Source organism: Siphateles boraxobius, unplaced genomic scaffold, assembly GCF_051911475.1.
Source record: "Siphateles boraxobius isolate OS27281-9 unplaced genomic scaffold, OSU_SipBor_1 68, whole genome shotgun sequence".
In the NCBI taxonomy this organism is placed as follows: Eukaryota; Metazoa; Chordata; class Actinopteri; order Cypriniformes; family Leuciscidae; genus Siphateles; species Siphateles boraxobius.
Genome location: NW_027509195.1, coordinates 11,337,358 through 11,360,361, shown reverse-complemented (window position 1 = coordinate 11,360,361; position 23,004 = coordinate 11,337,358). Strand labels below are relative to the sequence as shown.

General features: G+C 36.1%; 1 protein-coding gene across 14 annotated transcripts in view; it reads right to left on the bottom strand.

The window, feature by feature from the left end:
* The window catches only part of rims2a (regulating synaptic membrane exocytosis 2a), a 217,818-nt gene that overhangs the window by 164,056 nt on the left and 30,758 nt on the right, over positions 1-23,004 (bottom strand). For 10 of the 14 annotated variants that reach the window (XM_077214753.1, XM_077214752.1, XM_077214758.1 and 7 more), the window contains exons 3-6: positions 21,086-21,118; positions 18,924-19,028; positions 13,813-14,023; positions 872-1,149 (exon numbers count right to left, since the gene is read on the bottom strand). In XM_077214753.1, coding sequence (XP_077070868.1) covers positions 872-1,149; positions 13,813-14,023; positions 18,924-19,028; positions 21,086-21,118 — 627 coding nt within the window. Of the gene's footprint in view, positions 1-871; positions 1,150-13,804; positions 14,024-18,923; positions 19,029-21,085; positions 21,119-23,004 lie in introns of all 14 variants that reach the window. The other 4 variants (XM_077214769.1, XM_077214760.1, XM_077214756.1 and 1 more) reach the window with 2 other exon arrangements.

Sequence of the window (23,004 nt, the reverse complement as noted above, 5' to 3'; positions counted from 1 at the left end):
TATCTATCTATCTATCTATCTATCTATCTATCTATCTATCTATCTATCTATCTATCTATCTATCTATCTATCTATCTATCTATCTATCTATCATTTGTTCTACCATTCTATCTATCTATCTATCTATCTATCTATCTATCTATCTATCTATCTATCTATCATTAACCAACTAGCAATGCCCTAGAAACCTAGTTTGTTGCCTTATTAACACCCTAACAAATGCCTAAAATGCCCTAGCAAGCAGCAACCAGACAAAATACCCGAGCAGCATCCTAGCAACTACTCAAACCACCATAGCAAACATCTAGCAATGTCCTAGCAACCACCCAGAACACCTACTAGAAACATTCTAAAACCTGGTAACAGCTATTTAAATCACCATGGTAACTTGCCTAGCAATGTCCTAGCAACCAGTCAGAACACCTTAGCAGCTGCATAGCAACACCCTAGAAACCGCACAGAAAACCCAAGCAACTGCGCCTAGCAGCACCATTGAAACCACTTAGTCTATCAACCACCAAGAATACCCTAACAAACACCTAGCAACCATTAAAAAATGTCTAGAAACCACCCAAAAACAGCCATTCAACCTCTTAGTAAATACCCAAACCACCATAACATCCACCTAGCAATGACCTAGAAACCATCCAGAACACCTAAGAAACTGCTTAGCAACACCATAGTTATGACCCAGAAATAGCAAGCTACTACCTAACATCACCATAGCAACCGCTTAGCCCAGCAACCACCAAGTATACCACAGAAACCATTTAGAACACCTTAGCAACCACTTAGCAACAACCTAGCAACCACCCAGAACACCCTAGCAATGTCCTTGCATATTATCTTCTGATAAAACACATGAACTCACCTGTTGCTCAGAGGGTCGTTGGGCTTCAGACCAGAGTCGTTGTTGAGGGATGCCTGGCGCAAGAGTCCTGGAGCACGGCTGCGGTCCCCTGGAGGCCCCTGGTATAGCAGCGGGGCTTCCTGCAGTTTGGCCTTCTTCTCCTGCGGAGCCTCTTCGTGGCGGCGCCGAGGGTCACTCGCACCCGGGGGCAGGGCGTCCCCTGGGCCGCTGTAGAACCAGGCCCCTGACTTGGTGAGGATTTCTTGTTGTTTTCGGCACAGGTTGCATACCCACATCACCTGATAATGACAGAACAGGAAGTTAGAACCAAAGGAGAACACAAGACAGAAGTCAAAACCCCAAATGAGACGGATGAAAACTTGCTGTTGTGGGAGAAGCGAGTCATTCAGTCATTTCGGTTTCAACTGTGAAGTCAGTGAAAATTGGGATATTTGTCCAGAACCTCGTACGCAGGTCCCACAACAAACAGGTTCAGTGAAACTGTGATGCTGGTGCGGCTGACAAACAAAACTGTCAGAGGAAATGTGAGAGGAAATGATGAATGCAAAACAATTCTGGCTCAACCAATGGCATGAGTTTGGGGGTGGAGCTACCTGGTTTGTCAGACTAATTGAGTCCTGCAGGGATGACATATTTTTGAAGGCCAAAGCCCATTAACAAGTTGGCAATTAAGCACTTCTGGTTACATTGTTCTGAAGTCAATGTTTTTTTTTTTGTATTTATTTATTTTATTAAATCGCCAAAATAAGGTCTGTGGTTAAATTGATAGTTCACCCAAAAAAGAAAATTCTGTCTTAATTTACTCACCCTCAAGTTGTTCCAAACCTGTATGAGTTTCTGTTGAACACAAAATAATATATTTTGAAGAATGTTGGTAATCAGACAGTTGGCAGTAGCCATTGACTAGTCAAGTCTATTGACAAGTCAATAGCTACCGTTAACTGTCTGGTTACCAACATTCTTATCATAGAATTCTAATTAGAAGAAAGAAACTCATACGGGTTTGGAACGACATGAGGGTCAGTCAATGTTGATAATATTTTTCATTTCATATCACTTTTTCATACATTGTTGTTTTTATTTATTTTTTTAAAGTTTATACCGGTCTAGAAAAAGGTGGTTACTAACAAGTGGCTAAGAGGTTGTCAGGGCCATTAAACATAATCGCAATCAATAGTCTGCAAACACAGCCTTGTTGTGTTTATAACTGTGCTCATGCAAACTATTCTAACTCGAACTTTCAGGGAAAAATGTTTAAAGATTTGAAAGAGTTGATTGAAACTCAATGCTAGAGACGTTGAAGTTGTGTGACCACTTTTTACTACTGGCAATTGTATTTAGGCTTCAAAATTCATAATAGTTGCATGTGTTCATTTGTGAAAATTATCATTATTAACCAAATGCGTAAGAATCAGGAACTTTTATTGGTTTGAATTAATCCAATGGAAAAAAAAGCCAACGGAAAAATCCGGTTGGGTTTTCATCGAGGGAACCACGGCGATGCTAACTTCTAGGTTAGCCTACAAAAATAAAGCCACCACTACAGCACTCTATAGCAGATGTGGAGTGGTGTGGAAGGTGTTTTGAAACAAATGGTGATTATTACTGTACTCAGGTCTAACTGTACCTTAATAACCTTTCAAATCTCCTTCTTTCAACACTGCAGTCTGAACACCTCTTGAACGTTCATGTCCAACCATCACTGAGGGCATGGCATGCTGACCTCATTATTTGCCTGACAGAAATGAACTTAGCAGCCAGTTGGCATCTCATCCAGTTTTCTGGTGGTAATTAAACATGCTCTCAGCCACACACAGAGGCTTCCATACATCCAGCCTGAATACAAAATGCCACATCGGCCCCCGGAAATGATGCATCTCACAAAAGAAATGGACTAGGAATTTTAACTGTTCTACAATTTTCCCAAACAAAGGAGTGACGGTCTGTTCCTCACATAAAGGCTGGGAATATAACGCACAAGTCGTACTGTACGGATTACTGTAATGGTGTTTTTTAAAAAGGTTGACAGTCCCTGCGGTTGGCATTCATTTACTTTCACTGTATAAAAAAGAGCAGCTCTGTGTTCTTCAGAAGAAAGTGAGCATTACAATAAATAAATGATGACAGAATTTCTTTGATGATGAGACCCCACAGTATATCTAAAACCAATAATTATTTTGAAACTTGAAAAGTTGTGTATGAGCAGCCCTATCATACAAAAGTGAAAAGGTCACTTTCAAGTGGATTTTGATAAGATCACGGTGAGGAATTGCACTGCAACCGGCTCTGAAACATATCGCAGATGGATATGAGTGTTATTGTGAAAAGATGTGTGAGTGAAAAATTGATAAAGTGCTGAGTGAGATGTCATTGGTGTCAAATGGCAGGGGACCTTTCTGGGTGAATCTCATGAAGCCTGTCAAGAACAAAAAAATGTCATTATTTACATTAGAATTAAAGTAAATGAAAGAAATATTGATATAATATTGACACACTATATAATATAATATAATTTAGTATTATTTAAAATATAAAGTAATTATATAAAGTATCTATACATCTAATGCTGATGCTAATGCTAAATCATTTTATTTACATTGTGTGTTTTGAGGAAAAACTGCTAATTTGCGATGAAGATAAAATAATGTCACGATGCAATATACATATGGAGATACACAGCCAGGATTTTGTTGGCTCAATACTGGAACTGATTTTAGCAAACAGCTATATGCTGATTTCAATACTGATATAACTTTTTTCATTAAAATAGATTACTATTTTGATCATGTTTTAAATTAGCAAAGTTAAAAAATCCATGCATTAAGGTATGCTAGCTAGTTTATTCCTGCATCCTTTAATCATCTTCATCGAACATTAATTGGATCCATTTAACATTCAACAGGCCAACAGAAATACATAAATACAACAGAGCAAAGAAGTGAAATAAGATAACACTGTTGTATAAATTTAATATATATTAATCCTTATTAAAGTTACAAAAGTTTTTTAGTCAAGAGCAGTGAGCGAATTTATTAAATTGTATTTAATTTTTTGTCTTTTGCTGTGTGATTAACATTAAAACAGACAGCATTGCAGCAGGAATATTGTAATACAAATCCAATATAGTGATACACACATGCGTTTTATTTCTCAACTGTTTATGCTCACTTAAGCCAAAACCGACTGTGTTTACACTTGCCAAGATGGGCATTTTGATATCATTTTGTGTGAATTTGTCCGTTCAAGAGCAAGAAGAATCGAAAAAGAACTCAATTAAGTATATTCGCACTGCCTGACACTGCTTTCCGGGCACGCGTTTTGGATTTGTGTGCACAAAACTTCTCACAGCGAGTACCAAAATTAGTTCTCTTTTGCACCTTCTTCCAAATGAAAATCTAAATAGACAAGTCTTAAAAACAAGTGCACATGATAAACTTTTGTGACGATGCAGCACTGGTCTGATTGGGACACTAAATGTTCCGTCAGTTGTCCCAAGTGTTGTTCACGCTGCACCAGGTTTCATTTTGTTTTGGCAAAATTTAATTATTGGCAGTATTTAATTATTTTACCCAGAGAAAAACATTGGGTAATGCAACAAACATTATACAACTCAGTGCCTTGATGCAAATAATTAATCAAGACCATCAAATGATCAAAAATCGGCCTATAAATATGCACAGCAATGCCAATAATGCTTACAATGCTTATTTCTTTAAATAAATAAATAAATAAATAAATAAATAAATAAATAAATAAATAAATGAATAAATGGCATTTTCAATTAATGCAATATTTGCAATTTGTAAAACATGTTATTTGGTTACCCGACTACCTCTGAGAGGTACTGTATGTAAAATATAAACATTAATATGGAGCTACAGAATAACCGGAGAGGCTGTCCTGGGTCGCTGAATATTTTATAGATGTTTGATAAAAGTAAGGAAGTTCATGATGAGGGGAGCGTTATCATTCACCAGCTAAAACACTGCCTGCAGGTGGAACATGAATAATTAATGAGGTTCTATATTTAGAGCCCAGCAGCTTGTAATAGACTGGATGCATATTCATAGGTTTTATTTTCGCTGAACTTAATAAGGATCTGTTAAACAAAGTGTTAATTATGCAGTGACAGAATCAAAATAGACAGATCTCTAAAAGGAAAAGAACTTATGTAGCTGAGTTCTCTACGGGTATGTCACGTTGTCGAACATTGTCTCTATTATTAGCTGAAATATTAAAGATCAATATGCAAATTAAAGATCATTATGATTTAATAATTCAAGCTGTTCAGATTATGTGAACCGATTACATCAAGCTGTTAAGATTAAAAGAACAAATCAAGAAAATAAGAACAAAATGATTCACTATCATTTTTTTTTAATGATTAACAGTTTTCCAAATAACAATATGCAGCTTTTTTTCCATTGCCCGAATCTCAATAACATAATTAAAGCTTAACGATAATCAATGATGCCATGCTTACCCATGTCAGCTGCGTATCGTTTGGTCCAGCTGGATAAAACTGATGTTCCAATAACTGAATTCAGAACTCACAGACTGCTTCACACGCTTTTATATGCCAAAGTCCTGCGTAACGGTTGACCTTTGAGAGTTGGGGATCAAATGTTCCTTCTACTGTCAAGATTGTGCTTCAGTTCAAAAAAGATTAATCCAGAGATCAATCTAAATTGTCAAAAATAATAAGCAGTGAAATAAAAGCAATTGCTTGTGCAGGAAGACGATTGAGCGATCGGAGTGGCACATAATCATGTTTTTGTCGCTGAGCATCACTAACACGGGTCTCATTACCGATGCATGTGAGCGCGCAGCTCCACTGGGGCTGAGTCTGAATCATTACTCATGCACAACGCTCACTAACTCTCTTCAAAGGACGCTGATAAAGATAGAAGCACTAACTTCAGCATCAAGATGTTAAATCACGGATGTACATCAGATATTAAAGTTGCAAAACCAATCACTGTACAAGTAATCTTTGGCACTGTTTTCATTCATAAACATTTCTCTAATTTTTAAACATAAGAACTATGCTGTGGGAGTAGCCTGGTGGTCACTTCCTGAGCAAACCCCACCTGTTCTCCCTACCATTTCCTGTCACCTGTCTACTGCCTTATATAGAAGTAAAATAAGAACTAATCATATACGGGAGACTTGGGCTAGTTGTCATACTTTATAATCAGTGAATATTTCTGAGGGTAGGTTTATTTTTCAAAGGCCAAAGTAGAGGCATGGGACCCAACAAAACAGAGCGTGGTGCCGGACAACATCAAATAAGCAAAATAAGTGTGAAGATACTCATGTGTGTGCGCACTGTGCGGGGTGCGGGAGAATAAAATGATTTGCGCGACTCCCGCTAAATAAAATGATCTAAAAATAAAATATCTCAAAACAAATACATTGTCATTTGTCTATTACACAAAAGCAACAAGTGTAAGCGGTCCTACTCGACCCACTCCGAGCGGGATTCGAACTGGCGTCTCCGGTATGGGAGGCGGGCGCACTAACAAGGATGCTATAGACTGCAGTTTCTAGCATCAGTCGGCAGCAGCACACCTCTTGAGATCAGGGGAGTGAGGGTTATACGCCCAGCTTTTACTAGCTTGTCTCTGTTACAGTCACCCCCCTAAACCTCACTCCCATCCGGGTCACGGCACCAAATACAACCGGTCCTTTTTTCAATATTTTGATAGCTTATTTTATGTACTTGCCGGCTTTTTTTATCATTCAAATTTGGCTGGGTGGCTAATAACACATTTTTTCTGTGGTGTGACAAACTCAGAACACCTACTTAATTTTGACTTTACAGGGACTTTAAATAAAAACTATTTACAGGCATGAGCATAGGCAGAGCGTGTGTAAGGCTGGGCAAAGTTTTAGAGGGAAAAGCTGCCCATAACTGCTCTTCTAGGATCAATTTTCTCCATATAGCATATTGTGCGAAACAGATTTGGCAAGTGAACAAGTTGGAACGACACAAGGATGAGTAAATCACAAAAAAGTTTTAAATTTTTGCGTTAACTATTCCTTTAAATCTTGCAACAAAAAAAATTTCGAAAATAAGAGTAGATCCAAACGGCAGTTAGCACTAATTTTACCCACTAGCATCAGTGTAAGTGAAAAGCATCAGGGGTGAAATCGGCTCTTTTTCCATCAGCAATTTCTTCTCTTTACCAAACGCTGACAGTTGTGGTGAAAGAGATCCTGTTGTCCGAGACAGCATCAATATTTACAGCTCCCGGTGTCTCGTGCGGCGAGGGGAGCTGTCGGACATCACACACTGGAACATGATAGCGTAGCTGAGTCGAGATCTGTCGACAAACATGAGGCAATGTCTGCGTTCACTACGACTGACGGAATAAATCTATCCAAAATCTGCATGATGAAGATGGGAAATGATAGCCAAGATATCTACCTTCACTGCCACTAAAGTTTCACATCTAAAGAAATGGATCAAACGTGACAAATCTCTTTTAAATTATATACAATCACAATTTTTAGATTTTCAATTTTAATTTGAGTAATTTTAATATGCACTTTGGTCATTTTTTTATTATTTCTATTTAGCTTTAATTTGTTTCTATTTCAGTTTGAGTTATTTGAGTTAGTACTTCAAATACAACTTTATTTCAGTAATTTTATGTTGCCACAATTCTAATTTTAGTTTTAAATTTATATTTACATTTCAGTTTATTTCAGCTTTATTTCAATTAGCAAAAACAACGTTAATGGTTTTAGTTTTGCTAAAAAGGCACCGATAAGTAAATGCTTTTAATTTTAAAGTCAAAAACTGTCAAAGCAGCCAGTGAAACATCAACAACAAAATACTTTTGCACTGGCTAAGCAGAATGGAACGAGCGTAAAACAGTCTTCAGTTATTATCAGAATGATTGATATTCAAATAGTAAGCAAGCCCTGCTTTGTTCATGGTTTGTATTTCCTCAGTATAGTTTCAGTTTCTCTTTTGAATGATGAATACAGACTATTGATGTCTGCTGATATAGACAGTTGTTATAGGCGGAGAACGCACATGCTAGGCTTTCGTCGCTGCCAGTTCTTACGTCAGCTTGGTGTATCACGGTCTTAAAGGCGTAAACCACAGAGGGCAGAAACAGAATCCAGTCGCTAAGAACCGTCCAGCAATTCAATCCTCTGCTCTGCTGGGCAACCGGATAAAAGCTCGACACGGCCCTGCAAATGCTGAGATACAGCGCAACAGATCTCAAGTACCGGAAAACGAAAGGAAACAGAACTACGGAGCAGAGAACCCAGAGCCCAAAAATCAGGCAAACATCTAAGACTGAGACAACAGAGGTAAATAAAAGAAATATGAAAACAACATACTCAGTAAGGAAGAGAGACTGAACACCCACAGAAAAATGACTGGGAGATGTCACTCAATTCAGGCAACTGAAGGAAATGAAATCTCCTTCATATCTCTTTTTTTCTCCTATTAGTCCTATTAGCTTAAAAAAAACTGGGATTTTTACCTTCTGCTTCTCTAATTTTTATACTGAGAAAAACACCCCAATAACAACACATATCTCCTAACAAAAAGTGTCTCAGAATAGATCACAATATTGTCTCAAACTGTACTCAGATTTGCCAGCAATTACTGTGTTTTAGCTATTCATTATGGAAATGAACAGCTTTCATTTTATGGAAAACATAATTTTATATATTATTTTTTAACATTTTATATTTACATCAGGACACATTATGGTAATGAATGGCCGTTTACTTTATGGAAAACATAATTTTTTTTTTTTTTAAATGTTATATTTTATATTTATACATCTTGACACATTCTGGTAATGAATAGCCTTCATTTTTTATGGAAAACTATTTAATAGATTTTAATTTTATATTTATACATCTGGAAACATTATGGTAATGAATAGCTTTCATGTTTTTATGGAAAATGTAATTCTATATTTTTTTTATTGTATATTTATACATCTGGACACATTATGATAATGAATAGCCTTCATTTACTTTATGGAAAACATAATTGTATTTTTAATATAATATAATTAACATAATTATAATATATATATATATATATATATATATATATATATATATATATATATATATATATATATATATATATATATATATATATATGGTAATGAACAGCCTTTTCTTTATATAAATATATTTAAAAATATTTTATTTTTCCAAGTTTTCGAATGACCGGGGCATGTTTCCATGAGATTCACCCATATACTTCCATATTACTGGGCTTTATCAAGACGAGTTAGACCCACAGGTTTGTGTGAGAGAGATGCATGGGGATCAGCATAACTCTGAAGCGGGACGGTGTGTGACAGGTAAAACTCCACGTGAACCTGCTGCATCACCATCTGTGCTCAAGGGAACACGAGAGCATTTCTATTGTCCTTCTGCACAAAGAGCTGCGCTGCCGGCCAGCCTGGACCCGGACGCAACACTTTTACTACACTGTACTCATGCACATAAAACAACACACACAATAAAGAGGTCGCTGTTTAATTGCTCAGGGAGTTCTCATTTAAGTATCAACCTTGTTAATAAAAAATGAAATTCTGAAACTATAAAAGGAATACACAGAATGTGAGATTACTGAGGTTGATTTCTCATGAGAAACTTCCGAAGCAGGCGATTTAAGCAAAAGATAAACAAAATAAAAAATATATTAGTGATTTTATTTGTCTTCTCAAATTCAAGGAAATTTGGAAACATGATAAACATGATTTTTCTTTTTTTAAGTTAAGTCTTTCTTAAGTTGTTTCATACAAAGCTGTTGATGTGTTTTTCCCTTGCAAAACTATATGAAAAGGTGCTGATGTTGAAATGAGGGGTGATACAATGTCATCGACCAGTTGAACATGTGAATCATTTCTCATTTAGTTCAGGTTCTGTAAGCGATTTCAGCCATTTTGCTAACATTTTGTTTTCACTGTCTAAATTTACAAACAAATTGTTAATAAAATTAATATAAAAAAATTAACTCTTAACTGCTAGTGACAATAATATTATGTGTGTGTATATATATATAACATTTAATAGTGTGTATATATATAACATTTAATGTTATTAAATAAAAATATAATAATTTGAAAAATACTCTAAAAATACTTATATATGAATATTCCTTAGAATCATAATTTTTTTTAATCACACACATAAAAAAATATATAGCCTATATATTTATATATATATATATATATATATATATATATATATATATATAATTCATATGCTTTTGTAATAAAAGTATATTGTATCAAAACTGTTAAAATTACGCTTAAGTAAAAGACATACAGTAAAAGGTTGCCAAATGTCATCCCATTCTGCAAAAAAAAAAAATGTACATCATCACTGTGTATTTTATTTTATTTTATTTACAGTGTAACTTGAACCACACGCACACCCTCTCCAAAAACCCACCCTAAAAAGACATGTAGAATAATCAAGCAAAGATTGTTTCTGATTGGCTTAAAAAAAGGAGCCTTCAATGTCCTTTCTACCTTTGCAAGACTCGTTTTATGTGCGCTACTCCAAACATTTATATTTATATAATAATAGTAATCGCTTACAGTACCTTTAATGTGAAATTATCTAAGCTAAATAATAAAACATAGACAAGAAAAAAGGATTCTGACCACTTTATCCTCCTGTTGCAATTCCACAGAGGGAGGAAAAGCAAGAGAGAAAGACAAGAGGGGGAAAGAAGAGGGGGGAGAACATTCAGACACACATATAGAGATGTTCATGTACTACAGCAGCGAATCACATCGCCGCTTATTACTCTGAGCAAAGTCATTTAGAAGGACCAAGACTGCGCTGGGAGAGAGACATCAAGCGGTTAGATAAGTAGTTTCTCTCCTCATACATCCATCGCCTCGGTCTAAACAGAGGGAGCATCACCCTCTAGTGGCCGTTGTGTTAACTGCTCAATCCTCAGCAGCAGGGAGAAAAATAACTCTTCCACAGGAGGAAAGATCAAACGTGTTACAATGAGTTGACTGATTTCTGTATGAAATTTCATAATTAAAAGGTCATGCATTCATAAGTTCCATTTATTTGAACAATAAAACATAACTTTTAGCATATATAAACGCTGTCACATTTCTCAAAAACCCTTTATCTCTCCTGTATATATTGTATATGCTGAGAATGCTACTCACACTATTTTTGCAGTGCACATACTAAATACAGTATGTACATTTTCTGTGCAGTATAGTACCGAAACTAATGAATACTGTATCCCACAATGCAATGCACACAGCTTGTCCTTCCATTTTCAAAATTATATCAAATGCAGTTTTGAACATCATCTTGACTTATGATCGGATCACATATTACACCACATTACATATTTTGCTCTGAATAAATCACCGTTTTGAAGATGATGTGTTTTGTGGGCGGAGCTTACCTGGTGGCAGAAAGTGACAGTTCTACAGTAGACGTCTATAGACCTTATGTGCCAGAGAACAATGGCGCAGTCATCTTTACATTTTCAGTTTGAACTTCCATTTCTGTGGTAGCTCTCTGTATTTCTATGACAGCACTGTTGAAGAGTATAGCTGGTGAAGTGGATTTACTTATTTTAGAGTTAACGAAAGTTATAAGCATTGTAATGTTTGAAGCAGTTGTCATTAATGTCAGTAGATGGGGAAGATTTTAAAAGGAAGGGTTCATTCATTAATCTGTTAGATCTTATCTTCATGCTGTGGAACAAGCCATATAGAACATAATGAGCGCTGTGCTGAACAGACGTGGGGCTTCAAAAGGTCTATAGAAGCTATAAAAATGAAGACCATCTTTTTGTGCATTCCGATTCTGACATCCAAAGGTACTAGACATTTTTTCCCGTATTCCGTGGGTCTTGTCCATTTTCTTCCACTTGTTATCACTGCCAGTTGTTTTTCTGCCACCATAGTGCACTGCAGTGACATAACTGTGACGTCCTCTTTCAAATCCTCTATAAAGTTACGATCATGCCATGTCATAAGTACCATAACTCGGGGTGGTTATAGACTGTTTTTAGGGGGGCTTTAGCCCCACTGTCTGTCGTCTCAGACCCCCTAAAACTACAATCACCTATCTGAAAGAATGGGCCAGTATTGCTTCAAGAAAGTTTATAATTTTCAATTTTTTTTAAAGGATTAGTGCACTGCAGAATTAAAACTTCCTGATAATTTACTCACCCCCATGTTATCCAAGATGTTCATGTCTTTCATTTTTCAGTCGAAAAGAAATGTAAGGTTTTTAGGAAAACATTCCAGGATTTTTCTCCATATAATAAGGGTCTCATCTAGCGAAACGATCGGTCACTTTCTAAAAAAACAATAAAATGTATATAGTTTTTAAACACAAATGCTCATCTTGCACGACTTCACGCATTACGTAATCACGTTGGAAAGGTCACGTGGAAGCACCGAGCCAGTGTTTAAAAAGAGAATGTGCAAAGACTAATTCGAATACCCTTTGCAAAAAAAGGTACAATTTTGAATTTGGAGGAGAAAATGAGAGTTTTTCGTACTTTTGCCTACTCACGCGTGACCTTTCCATTGTGACTACGCAATGCGTGAAGTCGAGGACGTGCATCGCAGAGCTAGTGCAAGATAAGCATTTGTGGTTAAAAAGTATATCTTTTTTTTTTGTTTTTTTGAAAATGAGCGAGTGTTCCACTAGATATGATCCTTATTCCTCGACTGGGACCGTGTAGAGCCCTTTGAAGCTGCATTGAAACGGCAATTTAGACCTTTAACCTGTTGGTTCCCGTTGAAGTCCACTATATTGAGAAAAATCCCAGCAATGTTTTCCTCAAAAACCTTCATTTCTTTTCGACTGAAGAAAGAAAGACATGAACATCTTGGATGACATGGGGGTGAGTAAATTATCAGGAAATTGTAATTCTGGAGTGAACTAATCTTTTAAGTCTTATCATTCTAAACATTCAAGTGATTTTAAGCCATGTGAAAGGAACTTCATTCAAATTCATTCATTTCAACTTTAATGCTTGTTAATAATAATATGATGACAATTTTCTGTTAGCCAAACAGTAGCCTAAACTTGTACCGATTGGAACTGTACTGCAGAAAGACTGGTATCATTGTATAGTTGATAAAGTTATTGTATTGACTTGGTACCACTTTAAGTATTAGTAGGGTACTTTTGACTTCTTATAATATAGTGGTGCCAATTTACAAAGAGGCACCACTTAGGCAATGGTCTCTTGCTACACATTATCACCTGATGATCAAATCCTAGAACGGCCCCTGACTGTAACGATTCTGGGATGCGTTTCCCAAAAGTATCGTAAGCCTAAATAGATCGCACAGAGCCATTGCCACCAATGGTGCGATCAACTTTCCTCACGATGCCTTTAAGAAATGCAGCCCTGAACTGTAAAAAAAACCTTCATGTGTTTGATGAATTTGTAATTAAAACATGTAAAAAATTTCTGTTTTTCGATTTTTCTGTGATCAACCATTTGTACCACGAGGCCACTGTACCAGATTTAAGGTGTGTTCGACTCGAAGCGGCAGTGCAGATGTATGACATCAAAGTACCGCCGAAAACATACAGAGAGATTTTTTTTTAATCTAAATGTTCAATAAACTTCCATTTTTTACAAAAAAAAAATCTGACTATCATCAAATATGTCAAGCTTTACAGGGTTAAAAATGCCAACTAACCATATATTTTTCTAAGATGATAACAAGACACCACTCGCATGCAGCCTAATAAGGTCATGTTGCATCATCGTAGTATACTACCGTTTGGAACGTTTCTCACTTCACAAGTTATTTATAAAAAAATACCAGGCAGTGTATGGCGCAAAGTGTACAGTATGTGGTGAGCAACTAGTATTCTATTCTGAACACATCACTACACTATCAGTGCTTGTGTGTACGTCTGTGTTACGGCTGTACCTTATTCGAGCGTAGTGAAACTCTTCCTCCACAGCGAGCACAGAACTTGGTTTGGCAATAAGAACAGAGGTGGCCACAGCCGTCGGCAAACTTGGTTTTATGGCAGATTCCGCAGATGGGGGCGTCAGTCTTCTGCTCCTGGGTGGTCTGTGCCTCATCCCCCATCTTCTTTACCTGATCCTTATACATTTCAAATTGCTGGTGCAATTTCCTGAGGGGAACAGAACACAGCCAATCAGAACATGGCAAGGAAACATGTTACAAGTTTAAAGTTGTTAGTTCACCCAAAAATGAAAATGCTGTCATCGTTCACTCACCCTCATGTCGTTCCAAACCCGTAAGACTGTCTTGATCTTTTTAATGAAATCTGAGAGCTTTCTGTCCCTCCATTGACAGCTACGCTAATGACACTTTGACGTTTTAAAACATTCATAAAGAGATCATAAACTTATCCATATGAATTGAGCGGTTTAGTCAAAATATTCTGAAAATATCACTTTATATGATGAACAGATTTAATTTAGGCTTTTCTTCACCTTTAAACATTGATCAGTGAACACAAACAGAAGCTCAAACGTGATGCGTAACATGACAATGAACCTCACTGGTTCTCACATCAAGCGAACATTATTGAGCTTCCGTTTACCACAACTGATGTGTGAGTTGATGAATGTTTATATGTGAATAAAAGCCTAAATTCAATCTTTTCATCATATAAAGCAATCGAGTCTCTTCAGAAATTTGACTAAACCGCTCAATTCATATGGAGTAGTTTATGATCTATTTATGAACATTTTGAAGAGTCAAAGTGTCAGTTGCGTATCTGTCAATGGAGGGACAGAAAGCTCTCAGATTTCATCAAAAATATCTTCATTTGTTTTCTGAAGATGAATGAAAGTCTTATAGGTTTGGAACAACATTACTCACAAAGGTGAGTAATTACTGACAGAATTTTCATTTTTGGGTGAACTAACCCTTTAAACATTATAAGAAACAGGACACAGAGTTTGCTCTTTCATAGCTCATGAGACTTAATATCACTTATTTCAGTTATTTATCCTAAAATGCTATAAAAAAAATCTAAAACACAAGACACAAGTGAGATAATTACTGGCATACAGTTAAATACAAGCTGTGAAACTAACATGACAAAAAGTAAAATTTTTAATTTCAGACATTTTATTTTTAAATTAACATTTTTATTCAGCAGGGATTAATTTAATGGACAGTATAAATAAGTTTATAATGTTGCAAAAGGTTTATATTTCAAATAAATTCTTTATTAATATATGAAGCACCACAACTGTTTTCAACATTGATTATATAAGAAATATTTCTTTAGCAGCATATTAGAATGATTTCTAAAGGGTCACGTGACACTGAAGAATTCAGCTTTACCATCACAGGAAAAAAAAATATCTTAAAATATATTCAAGTTGAAAACAGTTAACAGTTATCTTTAGTTGTAATAATATTTCACAAGATATTTTGTTAAATACACCGACCCCGTAATTTTCAAAAAGTATTTTAAAATAATTTCCTACATGACAAATTATATTTTCTTTTTATTGAACCATATACAATATCATAAAATGTTTTATACAAAATGTATATAAATCCTAAAAACAAGCATATTGATCTGAAAGAAAAGCCACATTCACAATGAAATATCTGTAGAATCATTATAATGGTGTTTTGTTGGTTGTCATGAAGCTCTGATTAAACTCTCTATAGTGACTGGAGGTGTCAGATAGACACTCAACACTGACGAGAACTTTCTCTTCTTCTCTTTACTTCATCAGCAATTAAAGCATCACACGCAGCCAAGAAACTATAACACATCCGGCTCACGTGCATCACCTCATATAGACATGTCAGTAGTTATGAGCTACAGAACTGCTCCACCACAGTTCCCACTACAAAACCTGATCATTTATCAATATATTCAGAAGTATATCAACTTGATCTTGAGCTAGCAGATCAGCTTGAGGGACTTTTATTTTAGGGTGGCGTTTAATCATGTACCCACTCATTACCGTAAGAGAGCGGAGGGGGTCAAAGGCTTGAGACAGACCCTGAAACGCTAGCTGAATGCATGCATGATGCACATGCATTTTGTATGTCGCCTGTCAATCAACCGTAGTCGTGGAAACCAAACACTGGGGGCTAACGCCATAAGCTGCCTATTAGAGGAGGTTTGGTCCCACATCTGCACCTGCAACATTCATCAGCAGGCTGAATTATTGAGCACACTGATCTCTTTACTACGGCAGAACGCCTGAGTGTTACCCAGAATTCACCTGCTGGCCACCTCCGACCAAACATGAGCACATTCTCACGCTAATCACTAGCTCTTTGAATACTTAATGCTAATGAGTTTGTTTCCTGTAAATTTAATGAACACAAATTTCACTGAACTTTTGTCTTTTTGACCTCAGCATAAACAAAATTGTAAAAAAAAAAAAAAAGAAAAAAAAAGTTGACAAACCATGCTTGATTCACATACTGTATATAGTCTATAATAGACTTGGTTGGTAACGTGTCATAGCTGGGGGTGTGGCTTGGGGCGGAGTCTGCGCTAACCCAGTATGGCCTACGTAGAATCACTTCTGCCGCTCGACAGAAAGAGATACAAAGACAAACTGAGCCGTATTGTCTGGACAGTATCTGTGACTGGACATACGAATCAACGGAATTGCCAGATATGTCATTTTCTCGTCAAAATGCTGCTCCCCCAAATATTACACGACAATAGCTACTTCACTTCATACATCATCACCCAGTCTTTCAATGAAGAAGTTTATTCAGTGTTCCTGAATTTAATAGATTTAGAGTATGTATTACATTTCACGTTTTAAAATGATCATAAAACAGTCTTGTGCTATGAAATGGATATTTTTCTGAATATGCCATGTGCAATGCAAAGGTATAAGTTTGTTTGGGCTAGAATATAAACATGAAATGAGCAGAGTCTAATGTCAAACGTTAATTCACCGCAGTAGGCTTCCACGTTTATCAAACATTTGTCAAAAGCCTAAAAGCCAGTTATTGATGAGCGGTTTGGCATCAATTACACAGGTTTAGATAAAGTTTAGACATCTGTCAGTGTTCTGTTGACTTGCATACATGTAGCTTTATTTGTTAATTTATTTGTTTTTCTTTATAGCCATGCACAAATGAATTCCTAGTTTCTAACTTTCCATGGGTTTCAGCATTTGCATTTTACAAAGTTTTTGTGAGCGTTTGCAGTTATGCCAACCAAGTCTATACCTGGAGAAAGCTAGCCATTAGCATTCCCATTTATCACAATGGCATATTTAGCCCGTTTCACACTTTTAAGAGCCCTACAAAATATTGGGCTCAAAATACATGTCAGAATAAGCTGCTAGTTTTGACCAGGGTTATTATTGTGAACTAAAACTATTAATTAAACATTGATAGCTGCATAAAAAAAAAAAAAAAAAAAATTTATTTAAAAAAATAAAAATAGGCAACTCACAAAATGTACTAACTGTAAATAATAATAAAAATAAATACAATTTAAATAAAAAAAAATACACCTAAAAAGTAGTATTTAAAAATATGATGCACGTCAGATACTTTTAAAAACATTGTTAGCTGCAATAATAAAATTAAAACATAAAAAACACTGCATTGGCAACTCAATTAAATAAGTTTAAGTTGGAGGACTGAAATTACTTGCTGTAAAGAATAAAAAAAAGAAAAAAAATGAAATAAAAAATTAAACCTACGGAATAATATTTTAAAAAAGGCAGAAGCACATAACAAAAATACTAAAAATGTAAGTAAAATTAAAATATAAAAATAAAGGTTCATTCAAAATTTTTATTCAAACCATAAAATTATATAAATAAACTATAACATTGGTTTTCACTGACCTTCAATGAAAAAAACCCCCAACAGGTTCTAACTTTTTAAAGCTAACTAGCCAACCCTGACACCCTGAACTCCACCTGACATCATTTCTGTTTAAGACAGTGACTTTTCACCCCTCTAGGCTCAAGTCACACCAATGAGCCGATCTGCTTTCAACGACCCCTTGACCTCAGAACATGTGGATATACAGTACCACTCACTGTCTGACCCCATGCTCCGCTCTCAGATACACGTCACATATCCTTTGCCAAAATGCAATATTATATTTTAGTCTGTGACACGAGACAGTCTTCTGTCAGAAAGAAACATCATACTGTATGTGTTTGAATTGACATGATGACAAATTTTCTGTTTAACACCAGCATCTATCCTCGCATGTACAGCCGGGCTCCAGACAGCAGTCAGGTGGATGATGGGAAGGCTGGAGGAGCTCCAGAGGTCTGACAGGTGCGCTGGCTCAGGTAGCATTACAGACAGCTGGAGAGCATAACCCATAATATAACCATACGCCATTCTTCACGTCTCATCTGACACACAGCAGATAAAGAAGTCAAAGAAACACGAGCCAGTACACTGATACGGACTCCCTTTATGAGTGACACCGTGGTCACCTGAAGACCTGCGCTTTACCTGTTTAAGCTACTAATAAATTTGTAGTCGACTTCAGTGTAATACAAAACCCATGCTTAATGTAGGTCTCTAATGCAGATCTCGTAATCAAATCGAATTGATGGACCATACTGATCAAAGACTGCTATTATTTAAGATAAAACTAATAGTTACATTTATTTAGGGCTTTATCACATTCATTTAGCATAATTAATTGTAAAGAAAAACATAATAAAAATAACTAAATAACTCATGCCCACTAACCTGTATGCAAGTCATGTTTCTATCATCTGAGCAACGTAAGATATTCAAAGTTTGAATTTCTCATTACAATAAAATATAATTAAATTAATCTAATGGGTAAGTTACTCTAAAAAAGTCATTAATAACTAGCTAAATTAATAAATGCTGTAAAAGAAGAATTTTTATGGATAATGAATTAAGAGATTAATTGATCAACATACCATTTAATTAATTACATTAGAGATTTTGAAGAACTTTGATGAAGATTATGAGTCATATCCACGGAAATGGCACATAATTCAAGGTTTTCTGGGCAATATAGCTTTTTGAGGGCAAAGGTTAATCCATTCAGTCTTACTTACGTCTCCGGCTCCTTTGGAGGCTCTGTTTGCGGTTGGTTTTGGGACTTTGTTTGGGGCTGGAGAACGTTATTAACCAGATCAGTGATTCCGCTAAAGGGAAACCACCTGTATGAACAAGCAGACAACGCAACTCAATATCAGTTCAACAACCCTGCTTCCAGTCGACATACGCGCGCCAATATCATGACAACAACTGCAGCAGTGCAGCTACATTCATAGGGAGCACACATAAAGGGTACAGCATGTGCAGCTACAGGAGCTACTAGGACAGAGAGAAAGAAAGACAGAGAGAAAGGCAGGAACAGACTAGTCTCGGCCCATGGACCGTCTCATGCATATTGCACAGAAAACCGGCCACTTTTTTAATCCTTTCTGGGAAAACAATCATGTTTGGAATGTAAGGTTGCTATAAACTTTTCTGTCATGTCAACTCTCTGAGTGTTTGGCATTGTAATGGATTTCACAATGTGATATGTTTGAACTGCTGATGCTGTTATTGCTGCTGCTGCTACAGAGCAAGTACGGGACTTTATACTGCCAATAGTAAACACAGATTCGGTGCTGTGAGCAAGTAAGATATTCTGCTGCAGCACAATATAGCATACATGAATTTCCCGTAGCAGATCTATACAGGTGGAGCTGGGGAAGGGGGAGGGTTTCTGAAAGTGCGCTGCAACTGTTACAGCAAATGCTGACCAAGTATTTGAATGTTGGGCTGCGAGTTCATTGGCAACTGATACAGCAGGAACCCATGGGCTGTGCCCTATAGATAATGATGTGATTGCAAGCAGATTGAGGGACCTGCGCCATCTAGAGTTTCATGACAGAACTTTGTATTTCTGAGGATGAAAAAATCCCTGGATCCCTGGATGTCAAAGTGGTCCAGTTTAGAGTCATTATTATTTTGATGTTGTTGTTGTTTTGGCACTTAGCAGTAAGTAAACTAGATATGCATGAGCAAAACTTAATTTTTTAAGTTATATCTATTAAATACTGTTTATGACTTTTAGACAAAAAGATTACAAGATCTAATTACAAAGTGCAAAAACAATTCCACTATTTTTTTTCAGCAATATTATTGCTTTGACTGCACTAGATGAGACCTGAACTGAGCTGGATGATGACATCACTTGTTTTCTGCAGAACTGCTTTATAGCTGAATTGAATTTATTTCATATTGATGAGCTTTACACAATTATTGAACTGAACGGAATCCATACTGAACTAACCTCAGCTGAATAATTACACTATTTTCTTTTTAAAACTGCTTTACAGCAGAATTGAACTCTGATTGCATCATTAAATTGTTATTTTCCTGTTTACCCTGTAAAGCTGGTTTTTTTTATAAAGTGCTATATAAATAAAGGTGGCTTGATTTTTCCAGCATTATTCATGTAGATGGTCATGGACAGAAAATGCTGTGCAATTTTTTTCCCCACAACAGTTCTATTATTGTAGTAAAAACTAAGTGGGCATTTTGTGGCTGGAATAAGAACAAGTGGATTTTGCTGAAAGTAAAAAATCTGGCTTTGTGAGACTAGAGAAAGAAGAAAAAGAGAAATACAAAAGATGGAGTCCTGATAGATGTAGGGAAAAAAGAAGAGGAGACACTCAGCCAGAGAAGGAAGCAAAAAAGCCGGAGTGAGTGAAATGAATTTTGTATCCATCAGCCCGGGATACGGTCAATTGTCCACAGATACAGAGAAAGAGATCAAACAGTGTCCATGTACAACTCACAGAGTCGACAAACAAGCAAAATAAAGCAGGACTGGTGCATCCAGCCTTCATGTGGATGAAGCTGCCAAAAGCTTTTTTGAACAGAGCCATAACAGACTGCAGGCAGCCAATCACAAGAGAAAGTAGGGGAAAAGAGCTGCCAATCACAGAGGAAGCCACAACAAACGCACACGCGGGAATGTCCAAGCCTTGAGGTCTCTAGCTAAGAGAAGCCCACACAGAATCATTGCCTGGAGAAAAACTGCAGAATTTGAACTGCTAACAAAGTTCTGCCCCTATATTGTTTGTTTACTAAATGCTTTGGCGAATCTTATTATGATTTTAGTCACCAATAAGAATATTCTGCAGCTTTTGCCCCAAAATCAATGCGGAAAATGAGGGAAAAGTCCACAGAATCCATCTAGGCCTCGCTTAGTGTTACTTACTGGACTGGCTGAGACGTTGCATCTTCTTTGACCCTAAAAATAAATAAAAAAAGTCAACAAAAGAGCATGATGACAACAGAAATAAAAGACAACATAAGACTAACAAAATCAAACTTTTTTTTTTAAACAAAAACATGGAAAAACAGTCAAACAAATATCAACACACATGATGTGCAGGGCGGTATGACAGCATATGGATTCAAAGGTGACACATCCAAATATAATTTTGTCACATCTGTTTTATTATTTTAGGTTTTATTATTTTAGGTTTAGGTTTATATATATATATATATATATATATATATATATTACACACACATAGTATATGTGCATACATCTATATACATGAATACATATATGTATATATATATACACACACACATATATATATATATTGGTCAGACCAACCACCCGCCATTACATGTGAAACAAACTAAATATGTAAATAGATATGACCATGATCATTTTAAACATATACACAAAAAAGAGAACATGCAAAGACATGGAACACTTAAATATTTTACATATAAAGAAACAAATAATAAATAACGGATAAACCGAAATAAAACATAGAAATTATCTTTCTGCCCTCCACAGACAAGTCGACCACACAAAGAAACACATCGTCCACGACACATAGTCCATCAGACTCAATGTGTTGAGCTTAAAACTATATAAATACAGAAATAGGATAAATCCACCACAGCGTTACCCTGTAAGAACTTCAGTAGCATATACAAACCACAAAGAAAAAGGGGGTTACTAAACCCCCTAAAATGCTATGAATGCTGTCCTGAATGCATGGTGTACAGTTTCAGATCATGTTTAGGTAAATCTGGACCCCTTTATTCCCTGTCAGATCATTTATGCATTTGTCTGTGTGAATTAATGAAGAAAAAAACATCTGAATCTGAAGTTAAATATGGTTAGATTTTGTGCAAAATGGTGAAACAGTGTGATACTGCCCTCTAATGGTCAAATGTCTTCTTCTATTAAGGAAAAGATGCCAACCTCTGCAAAAGTGTAGCATGCTCAGCGTAGCAGGAAGATTTATATATATATATGTATATATATATATATATATATATATATATATATATATATATATATATAATATACCATGGATGGCAAGCAAGCTGCCTTTGATTTCAGTCACACATTAGGTAACGCATTGGGTTGAAGCTAATGCCACAATAACTTGCAGAAAATCTGCACTAGTTAAGCCGTGACTCGCAAGTATTGCGTGTGATGTTCTAACCAAATTACCCTCTTTCTGAGCTGTTCTCAGACTGTTAATTTAACCTCAAATGACTGTCCTCGCTCCTCCTCATCCCTCTCTCTTCTCTCAGTATCTCAGCGCTCTTGAGTGGAGGTGGAGACACAGGCCTCATTGATGTGACAGCTATAGAATGAGAGCTGACTCATCACTTTAAATAATACACCCCACATCGCCCCATCAGAGTCTCAGCACAGTCCTCTTACAGGAGTATCCATGCTTATTCTCAACTTAACGTCCATCAGCTCCATCTGTGGCCTTACGTTTGAATCGCTTTTGTAGAAACTGCAAGGTTAAAATCAACATTCATCAAGTACAAAAAACAAGAATGTTGTTTTAAGAATCTTTCATGAGAACACATCAGATATTAATGATGTTAAAAGAACATTCTATACATGTTATTTAAAGAATGTTAGTTTAGGCTCCAGTTCTCAATATGAACTAGCTATTAACTATTACTTTTGCCTGAATAAACTCCCAATTACTCCTTATTAATAGTTAGTAAGGTAGTTAAGTTCAGTTATTTGGTCGGATCAAGGAATGTAGAATATGGTCATACAGCATTAATATGTGCTTTATTAGTATTAACAAAAAGCCAATATCCTAGTAATATGCATGCTAACAAGCAACTAGTTACAAGTGA